Below are 22,242 nucleotides of genomic sequence, written 5' to 3' on the forward strand. Positions count from 1 at the left end.
CCGTTCACAAGCAAACAGAACAGGGGCAGTAGCAAGTCCAAGCTTGAGGTCGGCTGCCGTCGGCTTCCCCATGGCAGCCGATGATGACACGAAGTCCAGGAGATCGTCCACCAACTGGAAGGCAAGTCCCACATTGCGGCCATACTGGAATGCCACCTCTGCTAATGTCTCGTCTGCCCCTGCTAGCATGGCTGTCTGCAGAACAAATATAGCCTTGTGAGGAAAGCGTGGCCACGATTAACACCTCCTGCCTGTGTCTCCTATCAAATTGGCTGAGCCAACACAAACTTTATCACTCAGACCAGAGGAAAGGGGGAAAATTATGGGTAAAAAGAATCATTGATAATGATGATAAAGTTATTTTGTGGTGCAGAGTACTTTCTTAAAGCAGAACCCACAGGATCAGCAATGCTAATATGAAAGACCCCAATTCTAAACACACCTTAGCCACTTCTGACCACCTCCCACATTAACAACCTACTTCTTTAGATTCTTTTTAATATTATCTCACATGTCCCTATCAAACATAAATCTGTGCAGTTTTTACCCCATTTCACATTATCATAACAATACTACATGACTTCAAAGATCACAGACTTCTTAAGTACGCAGCATCCAATAAACCTTCCTAAACAAGCAGAACCAATCTTTTTCACAACGTATTTATCTGAGATCGATCTCTCCTTTACATTTTCAATGCAAAGCCGTGTAATGTTTCTATTTGAAACGTGATGAACTATGAAGCTCCTTGTCACATAAATTTCTGTTCCTAGCACTACGTCTTCTTTCATTTGAACAAATATTGTCCTCAACACTTTTATACCTTAGGGCAAGAGACCATGTTCAACACTCACATAAATTACAAGTAAAATAATACTTTTGTACAGTTCAGCCAATAGGTTGTTATGACAACGAAGCATCTGAAATGAAAGGTACCAGGCATTCACATGATCTGCTGTTAACATCAATTTGTTCCTGTCATTCTAACCTCACATTTTACCCGAGTAACACCAGTGGACTATGCTACTCACTGCCTTTATGGAGTTGGCAATGAGGCTGGCAGTCTTTCGGTACGTCTTGGTGAGGTAGTGAGCAAATCTCTCATTCTCTGTCTCCTTTGAGCCAAGTTGCATGAATTCTCCTTGCACCAGGTCTGTAACGACCTGCAACACAGCGTCAGTTATTTAATGGCAGTGGCACAAATGTTAAATGGGAACCATTGAGAAACTTTCTTCTCAGTGACAAGGAATGAAGTTATTCAGTAATCGAAAGTATAATTAGTCATTCAAGCATTCACCATTAATAAACTAATATCATGGAAACTCGAAAGGATTAATATTACACAAAATAAACAATCTTGTAATTTCATTAAGCTCACCTCTCCTAACATGTCCCAGAATTGGAAGTAAACACTTGTCTTGTCTCAAAACCTGAAGAATTAGATACACCAAAGAGCTAGCAGATGACTGCAACTCAAAATTTCAATGACCGGGTAATTCAAATTCTGACACGAATGAAAAACATTTCAGCCTGCGACTACTGACTGTCGTGAAGAGGCCTTCGTCGAGTTCTTGACAGTAATTCAGCCGATCTGAAAAGTCTTATTGTTACGAGACATTAACAGTTCAGCACAATGATCACAAAAGCTCCATCCAGAATTAATTTAATGCATTCCACATCTTGTATTGTATTTCGTAGCGTGGTCCATTCTTAGCAGTTATCAGGCTGGTCTTATAAAAAAGGTGTGCCAGTAAGAATGAATGTCTGAGGGAATTAATTAGATTTTGTCACTTCATTAAACGACAAACATTTGAAGAACTCGCGACACATAAAATGGGACATTCACCAGGATAATGTTCTGTTACCACAGAACGTACCTAAGGCAGGCCTTGGGCATGACACAACAGCCTCCTTTAAGAGTTAAATATACTTCCACTTTTCACATAAACATACTTAAAATATCACAAAAAGAGAACAAAGAAATATTTCCAAGTGTTATGCAGCACATGACACCACGATATATAAATTTTATTGCGCATAAAGCCAAATTTTGCTTCTATTACTGTCCCCTCAAACCTCACAGAGCGCGCATGGAATCATATAAAACTTGTTTATAGTGGCCGTTGTATTACCGGAAAAGGCAAAGTTGTCCTTAAGTTTGCTTGACTAAGCCATGAAAGTATGAAAGTGTATGGGGGAGTAGCGGGACGGTCAACATCAAGCCAAGACGGTTTTATTTACCATGTGGTCTCGGTGCCCATTGGTCAGGAGGTTCAGTGGACTCTACAGCTGCCTAAATGTGGCTGACAAGAGAGAAACTGAACTCTGATCATCGAGCCTGGATCGAGTCACTTAACAACACACATGTAAGCCAGTATCGGACCACTGATCCGCTTTGGCCTATGGAGTGTGCAGTTCTTTCTTAAGGACTTTTTTTTGGAATAAAAGACAGAGTGACGATGATGCAAAATATGGGATTGAATCAGTCGCCTGTAAAATCATAAGAGTTTGCATTCTAGAAAGGGAAATGAAAAAAAAAAATATGCTAGCAATAAGACTATTCATCTTACGCTTGAAATATTTTCCCTGCAAGAAAAATTAGTGAGTGTCCAATTGTTTTCTACAGTTACAGTTCATGAATGAGCCGGGATAGCTCAGTCAGTATAGTGACTAGCTACGGGCTGGACGACCGGGGTTCGATCCCCGACGGGGGCAGAGGATTTTTCCTCCAGCCTCTGCGTCCAGACCGGCTCTGGGGCCCACCCAGCCTCCTCTACAATGGGTACCGGGGTCCTTTCCCGGGGGTAAAGCCGGCCGGGGCGTGATGCTGACCACTCACCCCCATCTAGTGCCGAGGTCAGGGAAGGGAGGAGCTATACCTCCACTCACCCCAAACGCCTACATGGCGTATAGTGGGACAAACTTTACTTTTTACAGTTCATGAACATCCTTTGCACAGAGACTTATAAGCTGAAGTTCTTTTTAGACTCGTCTTCACAAAACACATTTTCCATCTCATCCCCCATGTCTAAGGGATCTGTGCACCTACAGCCCCCTCGCCTAAACAGGGGATTTATATCCCGGGAGAGCCACTCAGCGGCATCTTATGAGATGTTCTGATGCAACCAAATCTGACAGTTTTGACCGTCGAGACGTGCTCACGAGGCAACACGTGTAGGCACGTCGGTGTGGAGGCGCGGTCTGCAAACAAGCAGAGTAAACACACGTGGACACACACGTGGACACACACGTGTACCTGGCTCAAAGTTATTGTGACGTCATCGTCCTGTAACCGCGATATCATCATGGAGGCCACTGCCAGGATAAAGTCGCCAGCCATCGCCACCTGGAACACAGGAAAGTCGCACACTGCTGAGAGCAGAACAGTATTTGCCCTTGCATTCTGAGCAAATATGGCGTCTATTCAGGTCAGGCTCCGATACGGAGACAAGAAATGCACGAAGAATTTTGGTATGGCAACTTGATCTGTGGGACTCGCTTGGAGGATCAATACGGGCAGCAGAATAATTGAAATGTGTATTGGGAGGGGTCTTCCAAGAACAATTAAGTCAATGTAAAACCTCGATGTCTTGTCTTTAAAGTTATTTCACTTTACTAATTCGTCTGAAATGCTGAATACAAACACAGAATGATCAAAAAGTGTAATACGATGCTTAAGGAGGTTACTGGGGAGATGTGATTAGATTCGCCACTGTTTTTGAGTTACGACGATTTTAAACGGAAAGAATTCGGTTTGTTTGTTTGTTTGTTTAAATAAAGCCAAACCTGCCGTCAGTAGCATTTCTCAGTCGTAACTTCAGAGTACTTCATTTGGTGTTCTTCTGCTCAAGTGGTGTGGGACTTGTTCCCGAAACTACTGTCCGGGAGCGATAATTTCCCTTCACCTGTCTGTACTTCTACAGTTCTGAGTGCGGAACCCTTGTCAGACGACCACCATAACACAGAACGTCATCTACGTAACAACGCCTTAGGTCAGAAAAGACAGCCGGGCGTTCTTTACATTTTCTTCTCAAAATGACCTCCCCAGAAACCTAACCTCATTTAGTATTAAGTACAATTGATACAAAATAACGCCCCTCAACCAAATTCCTTTAGTCGATTTGTGGAAACGTCGAAACCACCATAACCTTGGCTTTACCAACCGATCTCCAACGAAGCTGCAATTTTAACTCTCCCATTAAATCAGTAAGCCCGTATACTTACAACGTACAAACGCCTGCAGAATTAAGGTTAGAGCACCCGCCCAACTGCGGTGACGCACAAGTTGCCGCATTAGTCAGTCAAACTGTGAAACTCAGAACCTGAAACCTGATCTCAACAATTTCTTCCCGAGTTTTCATGATGGCGCGGAGTCAATACAGATCTGCTGAGACAGACAGCGTCTCACATGGCACCCTGGTCAGGCACGTTCTAACAACCTGAACCGAACTGAACGACGCTGTACCAAGCGCTGATGTTCAGTCTCAAATCCCGGATGTCGATGACCCACTCCAAGGCATTCAGCCAGCGATTAGACCACGCGCAAACCTGTAACTTTTAAATCTGTAACCGCACCACTTGATTGCCCTTGAAGATCGAGGTAGCCAAAAATTCCTCTCCTCAGGGCGTCAGCAGGTAGAAATTCAGCCCCCTCGTGGCCACAGTGCAGTCTCACAGTCGGCAACAGACGAAAGCCACCCTTCCAAGGACTGAATAGGACAGAGGATTCACTAACGCAATCATAATAGCCCCTCCCCCCCGCGCTCTATATCCTGAGCCAGTTGAATCCAACCAACATCTTTGTAATCTTATTCATTTCAGATACATTTTAACACTGCGTTCTCATCCACGCCTAGGTCTTCTAGACCAGTGGTATTCGACATTTTCTGTTCGCGTACCCCCAGATATAATTTCTCTTCAATTTTGTACCCCCAAAGTTGTTGGTGTATAATTCAAGTTATACGTAGTATATAATCTACATCTAACATAAATTAAATAAATTACATTACTGATTATTCAGTGTTTATCATAAAATAATTTTTTTTAAATTTCACGTACCCCCTAAGATGTCTTCGCGTACCCCCAGATATAATTTCTCTTCAACTCTGTACCCCCAAAGTTGTTGGTGTATAATTCAAGTTATACATAGTATATAATTTACATCTAAAATAAATTAAATAAATTACTGATTATTCAGTGTTTATCATAAAAAGATATATATTTTTTTAAATTTCACGTACCCCCTAAGACGTCTTCGCGTACCCCAGGTTGAATAACACTGTTCTAAGTGATGTCTTCATAACACATAATGCAACTAATATTTTGTATGCATTTGTTATTTCATAAATCCGTCTATCTTATCCTCGTCGATTTGATCACCTAATAATGCTTGGCGAAGACTACAAATTAAGAAACTCCTCTCCTCAGTAACCAGAGTCTTCATCCCCCCGTTACTTTTAACGGTAATGTAGCTTAACAATAGCAAAGATTTTAATATACGCCACTTCCGGTAGACGGAACCATGCACCTGCTTAAACGGGAAGGTCTTGTGGGCCAGCGACTGAGGCACTCCAACTCCACGGCGACGGCTGACCGCAATCGATACAGCCGAATGGTGAAAGTGGAAGTCAGGCGAGCGGGACGAACGCATGTCGACAGAAAGAGACCTGTCCGGTCCCACACATCTGCATGCTTAAGAAAAGCTGCATGGCTTGGGTTAACGCGTGCGTGTTGACACAATTTCCCACTTCTCCTTGTGTTCTGGCGAGACCTAAAAACGGCTTTTGTTAGAAGCATATGATTTCTAAGAACCTTAAGAGTAAAGTGTACAAAACAATAATTTTTCCTGTTGTTTTGTATGGGTGCGAAACATGGTCTCTCACTCAGAGGGAGGAACACAGATTGCAGGTGTTTGAAGAGGATATTTGGGCCTAGGAGAGAAGACGATGGGGTCTGGAGAAAACTGCATAATGATGACCTTGAAATTTGTACTCCTCCCCCAATATTGTCAGGGTGATTAAGTCATAAGGATGAGATGGGTGGGGCATGTGGCACGCATGGATGGGACAAGAGGTGTGCACCGGGTGTTGGTTGGGAAGCCTGAGGGGAAGGGACCCCTGGGGAGACCTAGACGTAGATGGGAGGATAATGTCAGGCGGGATCTATGGGAGATAGGAGTTGAAGGAGATTGGATTTTGTTGGCCCAGGCCAGGGCTTTAGTTAGTTCGGTGATGAACATTCTGGTTCCGTAAGACTTCTAGTTAGTTAGTTAGTTAGTTAGTTTAGGATAATAAGAACTCCGCAACTGTGTATAAATGAACTCACAGATGAAGTGGTTTGGTCACCGACACAAAGTTTTGCGCAAGAAATCAGTTTCCAAAGGTTCTTGAAATATTTTAATTGGTAACTGAGGCGAAGTGGCAGCTCTTACCTATCGATTTGAACGAAGAATGGGGCGTGAAAATGTAGTCTGAATTCAAATAGCGCAGGATAGGGGGCCAATGAAACCCATTACACACAAGTCCTTGGCCAGGTGGTCGACTATCACCTTATTCAGAAGACCTGTGCTCCACTCAGTTGGTTAGTCGGTTACGTAAAATACAAGGAATGACCTGATTTATCAGCAGTCACGTGGTGGAGGCGATAAGAAGACAATTAACAGCCTCCTTCCGCGATACAACCCCTATCTGTTGGCGACAGGAGGAAGCACTCAACAAAAGTACGACAGCCCAGGCGAAACGAGCGACAGCCAGGCACATCTTGCTGGGAACAGTAACAAATCAGAGCGAAGATGGCTGTCTTCTGGGTTGTAGCGTCATAAAATCCTAAATCAATCAGGACAACTACGAACTACCTTACGACTTGAGATATGAAGACTTGGACGTCCGGAAAAACCGACTTCAATTTCTGCGCTCAGTAGCTCAACATCTGTACCACAGAATCGGGAAAAATTATCTTTGCATGGAAGTTTGTTAATTTCTGTGGTGTGACCTTTCCCGCCTTTGTTTGTGTGGACAGCGCTGAAGAATGTCACTAACAACACTGTTGACAAATATCATCAGTGAAGAAAAGCTTTTTGGCAATGTCAATCCACTTAGGGCGCCTTCAACAGAAACTGTAATCTTGAAATTTCCAAGGAAACTTTCACTTCTCTCTGATACAAACTGCTCTACGTGATGCATAACAGTGACGCAAATGAGTAATGCGTGCGTGTACGCGTCGGGGGGGGGGGGGGAGACGACGTCCAGTCACAAGTAGCCCAACGCGACTGTCGTGGTGAAGAGAAACATCAGGCAAAGCGAGGCACACTGATGCCCATCGCTCGACGAAGAAACTCGTCAGCTCAATTCAGCATATTCTGAAAGTACTATGCGTCCAAAAAACAGGGTGCAACATTTAACGCACATAAATAGTTAAATGTCTTATACGAAGTGTCCTATAAGTTCGAGACCATAGGAGAATACATTTGGCAAAACATTGAAAAATGTAAAGGGAAATGTAAATCACGTTTTTCCAATCTTAAGTGCTTGGATTTCTTTTACATAGCACGAGCCGTTACAGCGACACAATCTTTACACTGTCAAATGTAAAAGGTAGGGCGATGTTGCATCGTTCACATGACAGCGAACGAGGGATGAGCTTGCAGAGCCTTCCGTAGTGCCTGCGTCTCTTCGTGACAGCCTCCCTGAGCTCTGGAAACTCATTTTCCTTTCTCTACCATATCAACGTGGCGATATCGCCATAAGGGCTTATCTTAGATACACAACTATAACACTTGAGATCAGAACACGTAATTTGCAACAGTGTTTACATCTTCACGAAACTGTAATAATATATTTCAGTGTATACAACACTGGCAGACTGAGAGAATCCACATTCAAACTTAATTTTGGTTTCCGACTATATGGAGCAGGTGTTCCTGAAAAATTGACAGCCGCTCAGATATTCAAAAACAATTCACCGTTTTTAATGAAACCAGAAGATTCATTGCCGTGGTCAAAACAGCCCTCCACTGTACACTAATCCTAAGCCAGTTGAGTCTAATCCACGTCGTCCCATCTTAATTCCTCAATTTCCATTTAATATCATCCTCCAGGAGAAGCCACGGTGGTCTAGCGGTTAGAACGCTGGCCTTGTAATCCTGGGGTCTCGGGTTCGATTCCCGGAGGTGCCCGAATTTATAACTTGTGTTGGGCAAGGCCGTGGTCTAGGCAACACGGAGTTTTCCTCCGTGGCATCCCAATAATTACTCCATTCACACACAGAAGAAGGCAATGGCAAACCACTTCTGGATCATCTGCCAAGAACGTATATGAACAGGTCCCAGTCCGAGAAAAGGATGGAAGGATCCTGTTCATATGGACCTGTCGTCAGACAGAACACTTTAAAAAAAATCATCCTCCAGAGAACGCTTTAATTAATTTTTCTCCTTGGTTTAAAAACTCAGATTCCTCGTCAGAAAGTCAGGCGGTTGTCATGTCTGCGTTGTTGAAACACGGGGATAGAAGTTAAAGTGGGAATGTCATTCACACTCGGTTCAACAAAATTTCCTCACCAGTTCACAGGTTACTCTCAAGAACAGACACACACACGCTCAAACGCGATTTGTTGCACGGAGACTTCAACGGTGGATCAGAACAGCAGCTTCGCGTGCTACTGCATTGAGAAAGGCACGAAACACTGTTTAGTAGTGCCCTCAGTTGAAGGCACTTCCTTAACCGAACTGTGTGTTTAATCAAGTGTCATTCAACAAAGACACATCCCTGCGTATAAAATAGCACTGTACCGTGAAGACGTATTGGAAATTGAGTTTCAGCTTAACGCATTCTTAACCCATGCATCAGATGGAGCTGAGTGGTCAGCTTAACGATGCGGTCACTTTGCCCTCAGGGAAAGACCCTCGATAGAATTCAACTAAAATGTACAAATTTATATTCCCGACAAATCAGCAAGGTACTCGTCACGTAATTTTCACAATTCTCCTGTTACTTTCTCTTTCTCAGGTCCAGACGTTCTCCAACACCTCATTCAGTGTTTTTCCCTCAGGGCGTGAACCTCATCGGATTGCATTACACACAGTAACAAGGAACGTGACCACGCTTGGTACCTAATTATACCGTTAGCTCAGCTGCTTTCCCATTACTGTTTTCATGGTCTGTTTTTCTATGATAACTACGCAAGAATCACTGCTGGATATCGAATGGTTTTTAATATCAACCATGGGATTGCGATACAGGTTACACCTCCAAATCTCTGTCAGCACACATCAAATAACTCCGATATTTCTGAGAGATCTGCATTTGGCTGAACCTCTACTGAAATCACTCTGAACAACAAAGCCCTGGGCGCCCGAAACCGTTGTCAAGGCGACGCGAGCGAGGTCACCACGCCTTCCTGCTCATAGTGACAGTATCCACAAGACCAGAGGAAACGTCAACCGACGGTCTGTAGGGTTCATTATGACCCTTAGGGCAAAGCTGTCGTATCTCACGTAGACAAGAAATTAGCAGCCTACTATGAGACTCGAAGGTCCATTAACGTGTTCACGAAAACTCACCACTGAGATCTATCCAGAGCCAGGCGAATCTGGTGTAAAACCACAAACCATGCTTTCAAAAGATGCTCTTTAATAATATCTATTTATGCCAAGGTATTCCAAGCTTTCTTTCCTTAACACATTCCTCCCGAAATTTTATATGCAGTTCTGCCTCGATCATCTCGTCATTCTTGATTTGACCGACCTAATAGTGAGAAAAGATATGTACATCAACACGTGTGCCGTAGAGACTACTGACCTGCTCGTTTCATACATGACAAAGACTACCGACAATGTGAAACCTCTTCAGTTGGTACAGTATCGTTACCTAACACGGCACTTCCGAGGAACTTAAACCGAAGAGGCATGGATCTCCAGCCTGTAACAGAGACAACTTCACAGGTGAGGAGGTCGCTCTTTGAAGATGTCGAAATTCTGCGTGAGTAGTTGAGAAACAAATTAGATCTGTTATTGTTGAGCCAGAGTGTTTGTAGCTGGTGAAAACAAATTGTGCAAACAATAGACTAGATTTAGCAACACGGTTACCCGCTGAGTCTAACGGTCTACATTATGCCTGTTCACACGATTGTGCAGAAATCTAAGTCAGTCTTTAAACGTCAGCAAAGCACAACCAGACCGGGCCCCATTGGGCACAATGCAGGTATACGACATGACATGGACCGCAACTGGAGGGTGAGAAGGGCCCACTTAGCATTTTTTTTCTGAGTTCTCCGTTGGAACACAACATTTGGAAATAAAGCCGAAACCATGGGACGACCCCACGGGGACAGGAGTTTCGTAAATCTAATACGATTTAAGACCAAGAAATTCATAAACTTAGAATAACACAAGTACGAGTGGCAAATCCTCATGAGTGAGAAGTAGTGGCCATGGGGAGGATGATAGGTGTTCAGCATGAAAAAGGGAGCTACTTTATAAGAACAAAGATACGATACACGCATAATCTGGCACAAGGCAAGGCGGTGAAAAGGAAAACTTAGAGCCCCATTTGCATTGCCACACCACTGACCTACCTCGACATCCGAAAGCTCTGTTAAAAATAGTTTATTAAGAAATTGGTTGTAAAATATGACCTCGATGAAAGTAGCTTAGGAATGCCTTCAATCGAGTTCACATCCTGTTGAACCACCTCGTTATAAACGGTGGTTCTAAGGATTAAAAATTGTTCTGATCAAATTAGATCGGGAAGATACGAAGCCCTTTATCAAATTAGATCGCCCGGCCATCAACTTCGGATAAGGCCAGTCCTTCCCCAGGCAGTTTTCAGTTGGCTGCCCTAACAATCTCGGCCTAACCATAAGAACACTTACTATACCCCGAGTTCGAACCCTGGCAACTGAATTTGAGCTCATGAGAACACGAGTTTTTTGTGAAGGTTTGATGAGAAAAAAAGATCTGTCAAGTTATACAAAGTTCACGTTTCATACGAAACTATCATCGATTATTTCTATCAAACGTAACCGCGTAGAACGAAGAAACAATATTTCTCAAAGATCTATAAGGAACTTATCTGGACAATGTGGTGAATGACAAGGCTGGGGTTGTACGCACTGCAAAGATTTACACTGACGCTCTCAGAACCTGTACATATACATCAAATAAGGAGTGTAACTGACGATCAGTGTTCGCAGCGTCTATAATTGAAGTGAGCGAAACGTGTAGCCAGATGGACGGATAAATAATAGCATATTCATCGATTACGGCGCCCTCGCTGGGATGAACACATCACATGCCGTGGTCACTGGCCGAGAAACATTTCAAAAGAAACATCTCACTGACCTCAATTCACGCTTCAATTGCAGGGCTGTCCATAGCAGAATGACTTGGTTCCAGCAAATCAATCGATCACCGATGCCACAATCGGATAAAGAGCATAATATCTCGAAAACTTAAGAGCACATACAGTAACCTAGAGCTTTTCTAAACACTCTAAGCGTTCAGCTGAGAAGCAAGTCTCTTATTTGCCTGTTTCCGTGACCACTTACAGTTTTCGTTGGCAAAAAACACAAATGTAAAGAACCTAACAACGGAATGTTTTGTGATAGAATATTTAAAAAAATGTGCACACATTCAAAGCAAACGAGCCAGCAGCGTCTACAGTGTTCTGAAATGTACTGTACCCATCAGTTCTGATTTAGACTCAAGAGTGGATACAGTCTTGTTACATAACATACTAATATGGATTTTGGTCTTCTGCGTTACGACGCCGTGTGGCTGTTATCAACGCTTCGAAGAAACTCCTTCTTCAGGGCAGAAATCTCACCGCTGCGAAACCCTCAAATCTCAAAACAGTGATATTGTTTACATTAATTAGTTATAGTTCGCGACTGTAATCTTGAGACTTGCGGGGGTGAGGAAGTGTCGGACTTCTTGCATTCCTTGCAAGTCTCAAGATTACAGTCGCGAACAGTACAGCGTTGGATGAACGCAAAAATGACTCCGTTCCAAATCTTCATGAGTGCGCAGTGTTAACTTAAGAAGGTATTAATTCTAAGTCTCGAAACCAGACGCCAATGCCAACCACGGTTCCTGAATACACTCACAAGAAGAAACTAAAACTGACGGACAAAATAAACGGAGACCTAGTGCATCTGCAAGAAACACCTGTGAACCACAAAATTTTAATAAAATTGTGGAGGACGATGACTTCACTGTCCAAACCCCAAAAAAGAAACAAACAAACAAAAAAAAAACCAATCTGAAGCCGAATGTAACTGACGCTACGTATCAATACAGTTTGTCAGCAAGATAGCTATAAAATATTCCTATAACGCAGCCCGAGAGTGTGGTTAGCGGTTAGCAGACGTATTTCTGAAACCCCGCATCGAGTTCTCGCGAGTAAGAGGTTGGCAAAGCAAAGTTGCCGTTTGTCACATACACGAGCGACTGTATCAAAACTAATCCACATTAGCAGGTTGGCAGCACTGGCTCAGCATCCAATTATCTCCTGGATTAAACATTAACTCTAAGAAATTTAATCAGAATCATAAAAATTGTTTCGTTTTTCGTCTACTTAGATTAAGAGTTGTAGAAAATTATATTTTTTTATGAATGAAGAATTAAAAAAGGATGTGTTTGGCGTCACACAAGTCCTTGCCCGGAGGGACTGAATAAAAGAACGAAACTCCTCAGTCAGGACAACCGGTCTCTAGGCCGAGATTATATCTAGGGACTTCTGGATATGATTAAGAAATGTCAACCATTCCACCCAGACATTTGTTGAAAATCGTCAGCTAGGGACATATTCGGGCACAAATAAGTGACAGTCAAAACAGCTTCACAGATGGACGTGCGACATTCCATTACAACACGGCTACTTGAAGGCGAGTTGTTTAAACACGAAGTGAATGCCCATGTGGGCGGGTGAGAACTCCGGTGTGTGAACCACCAGAGAAACTGACGCTCGGCCTTGACTCACTTCCTCGTGCTAACTTCTTGACACTTCGCGGCAAGAGTTGGAGGACAATTTGGAACCACTGTCAACAAGACCGGAAAGACAGGTCCTACGTCTTATGCTAATGATCGAGACAGAGATGATAAATCAGTGAGACCGTCCCCAGTAGCATTGCTTTAATGATCGCTGCTCAGGGCTACATCGGAAAGAACACGGGCCTTTTTGGGGAAAAAACAGTCCTGAGCAGTCAAGACGGCAATATATCCTCCTAAATCGTTTTTCTCGCCATGTTCTTCGCGATTGGCTGTAGTTACAAAACAGAGAAGTTTCGGGTGAAACAAGACAAGATTCTGCCTGATGCAGCGGCCAAACGATTTCCATTCGTGCAACAATCCCCCCCCCCCCCCCCCCCAAAAAAGCCTCCTAACTGAATGACCTCTACAAAAGAAAAAAATGTATCGAGTTTACTAACTCCGCACAGTAGAGTTCTTGAGAAGCTAACAGTCGTTCAGCTGGTATGGAAATTTATTCTTTTTGTGGATTACGAGATTTTTAATTCTCACGGCAATGATGATGTTTTTTTTTCTAGGTTGTGAAAGCACGTTTCCCCAAATCGGTTGTATCTACAAGCCTAGGCGACGTTACAACCCTGAAGAACGTCATCGTCGTACGTTACCTTGTTCACAAGAGCCCCACACTGATCCCTGCCCGGACCTGGTTGCATCCAGTGGACCCGTCACATCACATTCTACGATTCAGCAAATCGAATAGAAAATGAATACTCTCTTCTTCTTAGGTTAAGCTCAAAATGAACAGATGAAGGTGTTTACGCGCTTAATCGAGCTCTACGACATTAAGGCTTTGCCCGGGATGTTCTTTTGTTAAATCTTTTGTGGTACCGCCTGATTCGACTTCTAATGGTTAAGTGAAGTGTTTTCTTCGCGGTACGGTCTGGATTCGTAAATATTATGAAGACGAGCTTCACCTTCAAAGGGTTAACCAGCTGATTTTCGTAATGGTTAAGTGAAGTGTTTTCTTCGCGGTACGGTCTGGATTCGTAAATATTATGAAAACGAGCTTCGGCTTCAAAGGGTTAACCAGCTGATTTTCGTAATGGTGAGGTGTAGTGTTTTCTTCGCGGTACGGACTGAATTCATAAATAATATTCAGACGATCTTCGGCTTCAAAGGGTTAAGAAGCATGCGTCAGTGGAGGCACAATTCCACATCTTCTTAACGAAGGAGTTAAACTAACGAAGGTGTTCAGATTCACATTCTGGCCGACGTCTACCTGAGAAAAGAACCCCGCGGTAACCATACTATAAAACACTGGGTGTTAACCAGCGACAAGGCGGCGAACACAAAATTCTTTGTCCCAGTCGGGAATGGAAATGGGAACAATGCGGGTTTATGTAACATCTTACGGTCCGTGCAAGAAATGAGGGTGTAGGTACTTGTAAGACGCAGTACAGACAAGGTATGAATTAAATGAGAAACCGAGGCATCCTTTGACAGAGCGACTTGATTAGTGAAGTTACCTTGCGGTAGGAACACCGAGGACTTTATCAGGAACGCGTGACGGCTTTCCGGTCCATCCTCAAAACCTCCGGTATTAATGAAATATAAACAGATATACAACTATTATCGAAATACATCGTTTTTCAGGCGACACGTGACAATTACTGCAGGTTAGGTACGGAGATAGCTTATAGATGTTCTGAGTTTTATATTTAGAACGCCACTCTAACTATATGAACCCGTGGATCCCGTGGGTATCAGAGCAGCTCTGAGGCCTATCTCATTTTGACTTACCCGAAATCACGTCGTGTCGGCAACTTCGATGTGTTTCACAGAGTTCTGACGTGTTTTAAGCGCTACATAACATTTAAAATAATTTATGTTCGTTACTCTAAGTAACGAACATAAATCGGTGGTCTAGCGGTTAGAACGCTGGCCTTATAATCCTGGGGTCTCAGGTTCGATTCCCGGCGGTGCCCGAATTTATAACTTGTGTTGGGCAAGGCCGTGGTCTAGGCAACACGGAGTTTTCCTCCGTGGCATCCCAACAATTACTCCATTCACACACAGAAGAAGGCAATGGCAAACCACTTCTGGATCATCTGCCAAGAACGTATATGAACAGGTCCCAGTCCGAGAAAAGGATGGAAGGATCCTGTTCATATGGACCTGTCGTCAGACAGAACGCTAAATAATAATAAGATGAGGTGGTCTAGCGGTTAGAACGCTGGCCTTGTAATCCTGGGGTCTCGGGTTCGATGCCCGAATTTATAACTTGTGTTGGGCAAGGCCGTGGTCTAGGCAACACGGAGTTTTCCTCCGTGGCATCCCAACAATTACTCCATTCACACACAGAAGAAGGCAATGGCAAACCACTTCTGGATCATCTGCCAAGAACGTATATGAACAGGTCCCAGTCCGAGAAAAGGATGGAAGGATCCTGTTCATATGGACTGTCATCAGACAGAACACTAAATAATAATAATAACTCTAAGCAGAACGCACAATCCACAAATTTCTTAAAAGACTATCTCATCGATACATATCTCCACCACGTCATTGTCAATTACAGTGTTACAGACTTTTATGTCAACACTTACGTGGGTAATAAATTAATATTTAGCATAAGTTTCAAATTAACATATTTTCACACTGTCACCGGATTCGTAAGCTGCAGGGAATGTTTAACTACGTACATATGCAACGGAAGGTAAGAATAACAGCTGTTTTGAGATCGCTTCACCGGGAGGTGTGTGCACTAACACTTAGACACCGAAACGCATGTGCGTCTGTGCAAATAACAAAGCCACGTAAGAAAAAAATCTCAGCGCTTCAAAATTCAACACACTAATCATGTTCTATGTCGACAATAATACATATTTGTACAGTTTAATGTAAAATAAACATAGTTAATTTTACTGACATTAGTGTTCTGTAGACAATAAGTCCATTTCAAAGAAATGCACATAAAGGACCGTGAACCAATCTGCCGAAAGCAAACAGAATGAACTTCAGTCGACAGTCGACCAATGCTGGCGTCTCTCGTACAAACTATCGACTTCTGAATAGACGCACTTTCGGATTGAAGTATATAAAATTATCGCAAATATTCATTGAACTGCATAAGAAAATGTCAGTGGGTCAGTGGCAAAACCGTGTCGACTGACTTGCATCTAAATTTCACGTGCTAATTATAACTTACAGCAAGAAATTCATTAAACAAATTTTATTCAAATTAAGCGAGCTTACACAGACGGAGTGCAAACGCAATGCCGCTAAAACAGGTATTAAATGACGACATCGTTACTTTAAATGTCTGAATGACACATCATTGCCAGTCGCCCTCATCCCAGAGATTTTCGATCATTTATCCATGTCTGCCGAACCGCCTGAGCTACGAATACAACTCACAACAGAAATGTTGCAACAGGAAGGAATGTGTGAACTACTTCAAGACAGCAAGAACGGAATAGTCTTCCGAAGGGCTGTCCAACTAGGAAAGGGGGCCACACGCAGCAATACCAGACCACCTTGTCCAGCTGCGTGTAGGGACGTTTTAAATTCAAACGCGTTTCAGTACATTTTCCTCGAAATGTGCAAGGCGACCGGAAGGGCACGCCGGGGGCCCACGACCAACGCAGTCCCGGCGTCTGCAGGAATAAATGTCCCGCGACCAGACTCAAGAACGTTGCGAGATGAACGATTACCGCGCGTTATAACAAGCGCGAGTCTGCTTTGTCCGCGTTGTTTATAAAATAACACGGCAGAGTATAATTTTGACCACATTTTGACATAAATAAGCGACGTTAGCGTTCGTCATAGAATGCGAACCACTTTAAAGATTCGGAAGATTTTCCTGTTAGAATCCGCACACGATTTGTGCAAGCTGAAAATGTGATTGAACGGAAGTCCCCACTAAAATTCATGATCGGCCACGGCGACCGTCCGCGCTGCCGAGACAAGAGTTCGTCGCAAAAGGACCGACTGGCTTTAGGACAGAGAGCCTAGTTCCCGTGATTCTGCAAGAAGAAACGAAGTAAAATCTTGAAGCCGAGTCGCACATTCCTCAGTTTAAGCTGTTCAAGTCACGCCTTCACTAACCTTTAAAGGTCAAGGAAGAGTCAAGGATGCTGTAGTTAAGACTAAAAATTGTTTATCCTCTACGAGCATTATTTCCCACCTAGAGTGAAAACTAACCACTGTGAGCCGTATTCATAACCCGGCATGAGATGTGTATAAAATCTCTCGACTCTAATCAGAAGGGACATTCTGTCTGGGCCGGTCTGACTTCTGTCTGCCAGTTTTGTATCAGTCAAGTCATGAATATTTAATAAAACCTGAAGCCTGTAGTGAGTAATAGCTCTCTGTGGTTGTAACCTGTACTTCATCAAACTATCCGACAAGATCTCCCTCGAGTCCCATCGTAATTCACAACGACGAGTCGACATCGAAGGACCGTTTTGTGTTATGAAACAATCTGGCTGTATGGTAACGCGTTATATGCTCAATATTAAGGGCCAAATCTTAAATGTAGACAATCTACAAACCTGTACGCTATGTTTTTAACCTAATAATTTGATAATGTAGTGCGTCAGTAATCTCAGAACAAGGATAGGCATTTCCTGCATTTATACATTTGAAGCCAAATCTCATCCAAGTAATATTTTAATAATTCAGTCCGTACCGCAAAGAAAACACAATACTTCACCATTACGAACACAAAGTGGTTAACGCTGTTCACATCTGAGAATCACACAAAACCCATAAATACAAACTTACTGAATTTTAAGGCGGCTGGTATAAATAGTTACCGCTGTGTTATAAAAGATGAAATTACTAACATACGTGAGACGATATTAATGATTTAAAAATTCCTTCTAGTTAGGCCTACTTACGTAGAAAGCGTTTAACCGTCATAACGCTAGTGCCATGTCTCGTGATCGAAGAGTTACGAGACACACATGGAGGAACACTCTAATGCCACAAGCTTTGTTTTGCTTATGAAATACTGAAAGTACGGCAGAAACACTAATAACTACATTCCGCATTGCGTTTCATGGGCTGTGGACCTGTTTTAATGAAGCTTTTGTTTAAACCAGTCTCCATGGTTACCACAGAGCAGAAATGTAGACTTTCCCTGCTATTACCGTTTTGCGCCTGGCAAGTGCAGCCACCCGTTCGACAGGCGTGCTATGCGGAACAGTATTAGTTTTGTGACGCCGTCACTGCACAGAATGCGACACGAGAGGATCTATATGCACGTGAATTCCAGGGTCCTGTAGAAATATTAAAAGCGATATCATCTGTAATGTTAGATCTGGCAAGCAGACAGATACATCCTTTCTACAAAAACATTCAATCGGTTCGGAATCCTTTCTCTCACCACATTATTACTATCGAGAAAGTAATGGCGAAGACATATGACACGTTCATCACAACCTTTGTTTTGTATGGGTCTTTCTGAGATATAAAATTTCATGAAATTCCAAGTCTCAGTCGAACTGTCAGAGGAATGAAGAAGGTATGAGGAGAAGCTTCAAATTTCGTATTTTTCATGCAGAATTATCACGGTGATTCAGTCGCTGATTCTGCAAGGAACAGGCATGTAGCACGCATAGCAAGAATATGAAATTATGGTTTCAAAAGTCAGGGTAAGAGACCGCTTAATATACCCAGACGTGCATGAAAGTAAATCACAATGGATGCCAAGGAATACGCCACGGAGATGGACATTGTGCTGTACTGACTTGCAAAACAGCCCAGACGCGGAAATGATGACAACGACGGACACCGGAGTTACATAACAAGGGACTTCTTGGCCAATCCGAAACTTACGGATTGCACGCTCTGAAACAGAGAGCATGGGATGATCGCATTGCCATCATCACTATGGCACCAAAGTTACTCGTGGTAGAAATGCGGGTGTCCGAATTGGTGTCATTCTAGCGCGAACAATTCGCCAACATCTTTGAAGCAGGTGTTTTAGAAAACGCCAACTTACAAGACGAAGAACAAGATGTACGCATAGTGTTAAGATTAATTTTCGAGAGGATAGCGTCCAGTGACAGGCTCTGGTATACGCGGCGTTTAAGTTTCAGGCCGCGTTACAACAGTTAGTAAATATTTCAGATGTGTCAAGGTACGTTGCGTGTTGACAGATCATGACTGGGGAAAGACTCCTGACACAAAGCTGGAAGGCTCACAGACAGACATTCGGTCTGTAAGCTAACCTTTTCTAACTTTCACGCGTTACTAACGCATTAGGTCACCTCTCCTCGGAGCTGGTCCAGCTCAGAAGTGGTAGATGTTGACGCTGTACGATGAGGCAGTTTCGAAGCGACGGAGGGCGGGAGAAGACAGAGAATTTACTGACCACGAGATCTACTATCAGACTCTGGTTAAAGACTCAATGCTATTTCTGTGGCAGTAGTCTATCCCTCGCTGTTCCTAGACAATATAAAATAACCTAACTGCCCACAATGCCTTGCAGACGTTCCGTCATGCCATAGTTTAATCGTCAGACGGTAATTACTGTTGTCTACCCCATCAAATGACCCTCCTTGCAAAACATGAACTCGGACAATGCCTCGTCTGTGGCAAATTTCGTATCTCTGCTGCGTAAAACTGCATCCATCATCATGATATTAGGATTAAAGACAGACTCAAGGCTGTCTACCTGCAGTCTCCTTAGTGAACGGAAGATTTCCGTGACAGCTTTTGGCTTTCAAATAGATTTTTATTGCGGATAAGCGTAAGCATAGAAGGAACACTGAAGCAGGTACAAACTGAGGTCAGATTTACAAAGCGGAAATCCGTTCACTTCAATTACACAGTGAATTTAACTCTGCACGAAGGTCCATGAGTCCACACAAATAGCTCAGTGATGGATCCAGTACTACTGTTTTAGAATTCTTAGGGAGGTCATTTGGTCGTCTCGCCCCTTATGACAGTCACTCGAGGGAAACTGACAGCCGATACGTTTACGACTGACGAAAATTTTATCGCGGGAAGGAAAGAGGAAACACGTGTAGCCCGAGAATGAAGACGTCGATGATCATCTGAACTGAAGACGCACGAGTGTGTGGGCTCGCACTGAGAAACCAACCTTTATTTATTTAGGCCGCACGTGGCCACGATTTCACAACTTACGACAACTGACTTCGGTCGTGCGTAAGAAACACACATCCGGCCTTCAGTTCTTCCGAGTACAAAATTTTGTGATCGTTTTTAAATTCCTCGTGAGTGGCAATGCTAACAGTCCAAACTCGCTGAAGAACCCACTCGTGCCGGGAATCACGAACAGCAAACTCCTGTATGGAGCAAGAACTGTCGAAGGAACAATGAAATACGCCTCTAACTGAACGTCACGATGGCTTTTATTCAGGAAGTCTCAGGTTCGAATCACTGTTCTCAGACTATCCCGACTGACAGTCATCGAATTTTCCCTCGATATCTGTATTCAACGCTAGAAAACTTCTTAAAATATCCAACGACCCTGCATCCTTCCAAATAATTTTCGATCAGTTACACGGCACGCGACATCTTTAGCTCGCCGTTTTGCAGTCATTACTAGCAACGACCGGCAAGCTGTCTTCGACGCACCTGGAACTGAAGACTCAAGTAATCGCGCGACCTACAACCAAAAGACGCTTCGATATCCAGTCCGTAACAGTTACAATATTAAATGCCACCGTAAGAGAAAGCCTGCAGATGTTGAAACTCTAGCAAATGCCACCGGAGTTTCGGATACAAGTAACTTGTATTGCCTACGCTAAGGCCAGAGTTGGATGATGACATCTGCCTGCTTACGCCACTGACAGATTGCGTAATGTCGCAGTTACAAGGCTCTGGTGGTCACTTGTCATCAGCAGTCGCCCAAAACTGCAAACTTCCTGAAACGTAATTTTCAGGGAGAAACAAGAAATACCTATTGCATTTTGGTGAGGAACTTTATACTAGACGCGAATGTGATGATAATTTTGAAATGCATCTTGGTAAAGAATAATGTGAAGGTTTGACCTGAACCAAACTCAGGGTAGGGCGCAGAGACGATGCGGGAACACGTTCATAAACCATCGATGTCCATAAAGACAGGAAATTTCTGTGTAAGATTTGAGATTCTCACAGCGGCGAGTATGAAGGTCACTGTCTTCTTGTAATCTGATAGAAGCTTACCGACGTTTCAGAGGTACTTGCCGCCTGTATCACTATCACTCTCCGCCCCGATAATGCAGCCAGCAAGGACCTCCGAATTCTACGGCGCCATCACAGAAGACAGTCGCGTTGAGGAATTTTCTGTGTAGCTGAGAAACTACACAATTTGTAAGACGCATGTGGTCACCTGACTTCCAGCAGGATGAGTCTTTGTTCATTCAACGCTTTATAAAGTATGCATTTTAGAAAGCGTAAAATAAGCCAAAAGCAGGGAGTATCTCGCCTCCTTAAGTCATGCCGCATGACACGTCCATCTCACTCTTCCTCATCATAGGCGAGGACAAAATATGAACCTCTTTCTTCATTTGTCTTACGTCCACAAATAAAATAATAGCATAACGAGTAATCTTTTCACTGCAAGATACCTCTAGCCCAACGCTCAACGCCATGTCGTGGCGAAACATTCCGGAAGACGGCATCTGATAAGCAGGTTAAAGTACCATCAGTCAGCATGCAGATGTTTTGATTCTCAGAATATGTGACACATTGCAGTATTATCACAGGCGCACAATGTCCCATTGTCTTAAGCGCTCCTCCCGATGCACTAGGCTCGCCTGGCCTTGGTTCCAAATGTTAATTTTCTTCCATTGTATTCGATGGCCAAGTATGACTATTCTGTCAACGGCCTGATAAGACAATGTTAACAGTTTCACACGCGAAGCTTTCGGAAAAGTGACACGTCACAGCGAGGGTCTCTGACTTCCGAATAGGGAGATTTTAAAAAAAACTTAGATTTTGTCGCCTTGATGATGGAGGCAACAGGGACGTCTGTAACGTTGTGCAAACTTCGACCAGATTACACGACGCAACAACCACAAAGACAGGGATCTTCAAGTAAGGACTGGGTTATTTCTCCATATGTGCTATCGCTTAGCGTGGTCGTTGTTACCGTGACCCAAGCTCGGAGCTATGTTGCGGGAAAAAAATTAGGAGAGTCGTATTCGAGGTCCAGGTTATACGAAAGAAACCCGGACGGATGCAAGGCTGGATATCTGAACACATCTAATTGATAAACTCATTCTTGAGAACGTCTGAGAGCCATTCCGCATTACTGGAAGATT

At 43.4% G+C, this 22,242-nt stretch overlaps 1 protein-coding gene across 2 annotated transcripts in view; it reads right to left on the reverse strand.

Moving 5' to 3' along the window:
• qless (decaprenyl diphosphate synthase subunit 1 qless) overlaps positions 1-22,242 on the reverse strand; it is a 77,059-nt gene that overhangs the window by 7,627 nt on the left and 47,190 nt on the right. For both annotated transcript variants that reach the window (XR_015534623.1, XM_087346822.1), the window contains exons 5-7: positions 3,257-3,346; positions 1,032-1,163; positions 1-195 (exon numbers count right to left, since the gene is read on the reverse strand). Coding sequence is in view for 1 of the 2 variants with exons in the window: in XM_087346822.1 (XP_087202948.1) it covers positions 1-195; positions 1,032-1,163; positions 3,257-3,346 (417 nt within the window). In the remaining variant the exon portion in view is untranslated. The remainder of the gene's footprint in view (positions 196-1,031; positions 1,164-3,256; positions 3,347-22,242) is intronic.

This window comes from Zootermopsis nevadensis, unplaced genomic scaffold (assembly GCF_977971745.1).
Source record: "Zootermopsis nevadensis isolate Lab colony 2312 unplaced genomic scaffold, Znev_1.0 Znev_ptg000010l, whole genome shotgun sequence".
In the NCBI taxonomy this organism is placed as follows: Eukaryota; Metazoa; Arthropoda; class Insecta; order Blattodea; family Termopsidae; genus Zootermopsis; species Zootermopsis nevadensis.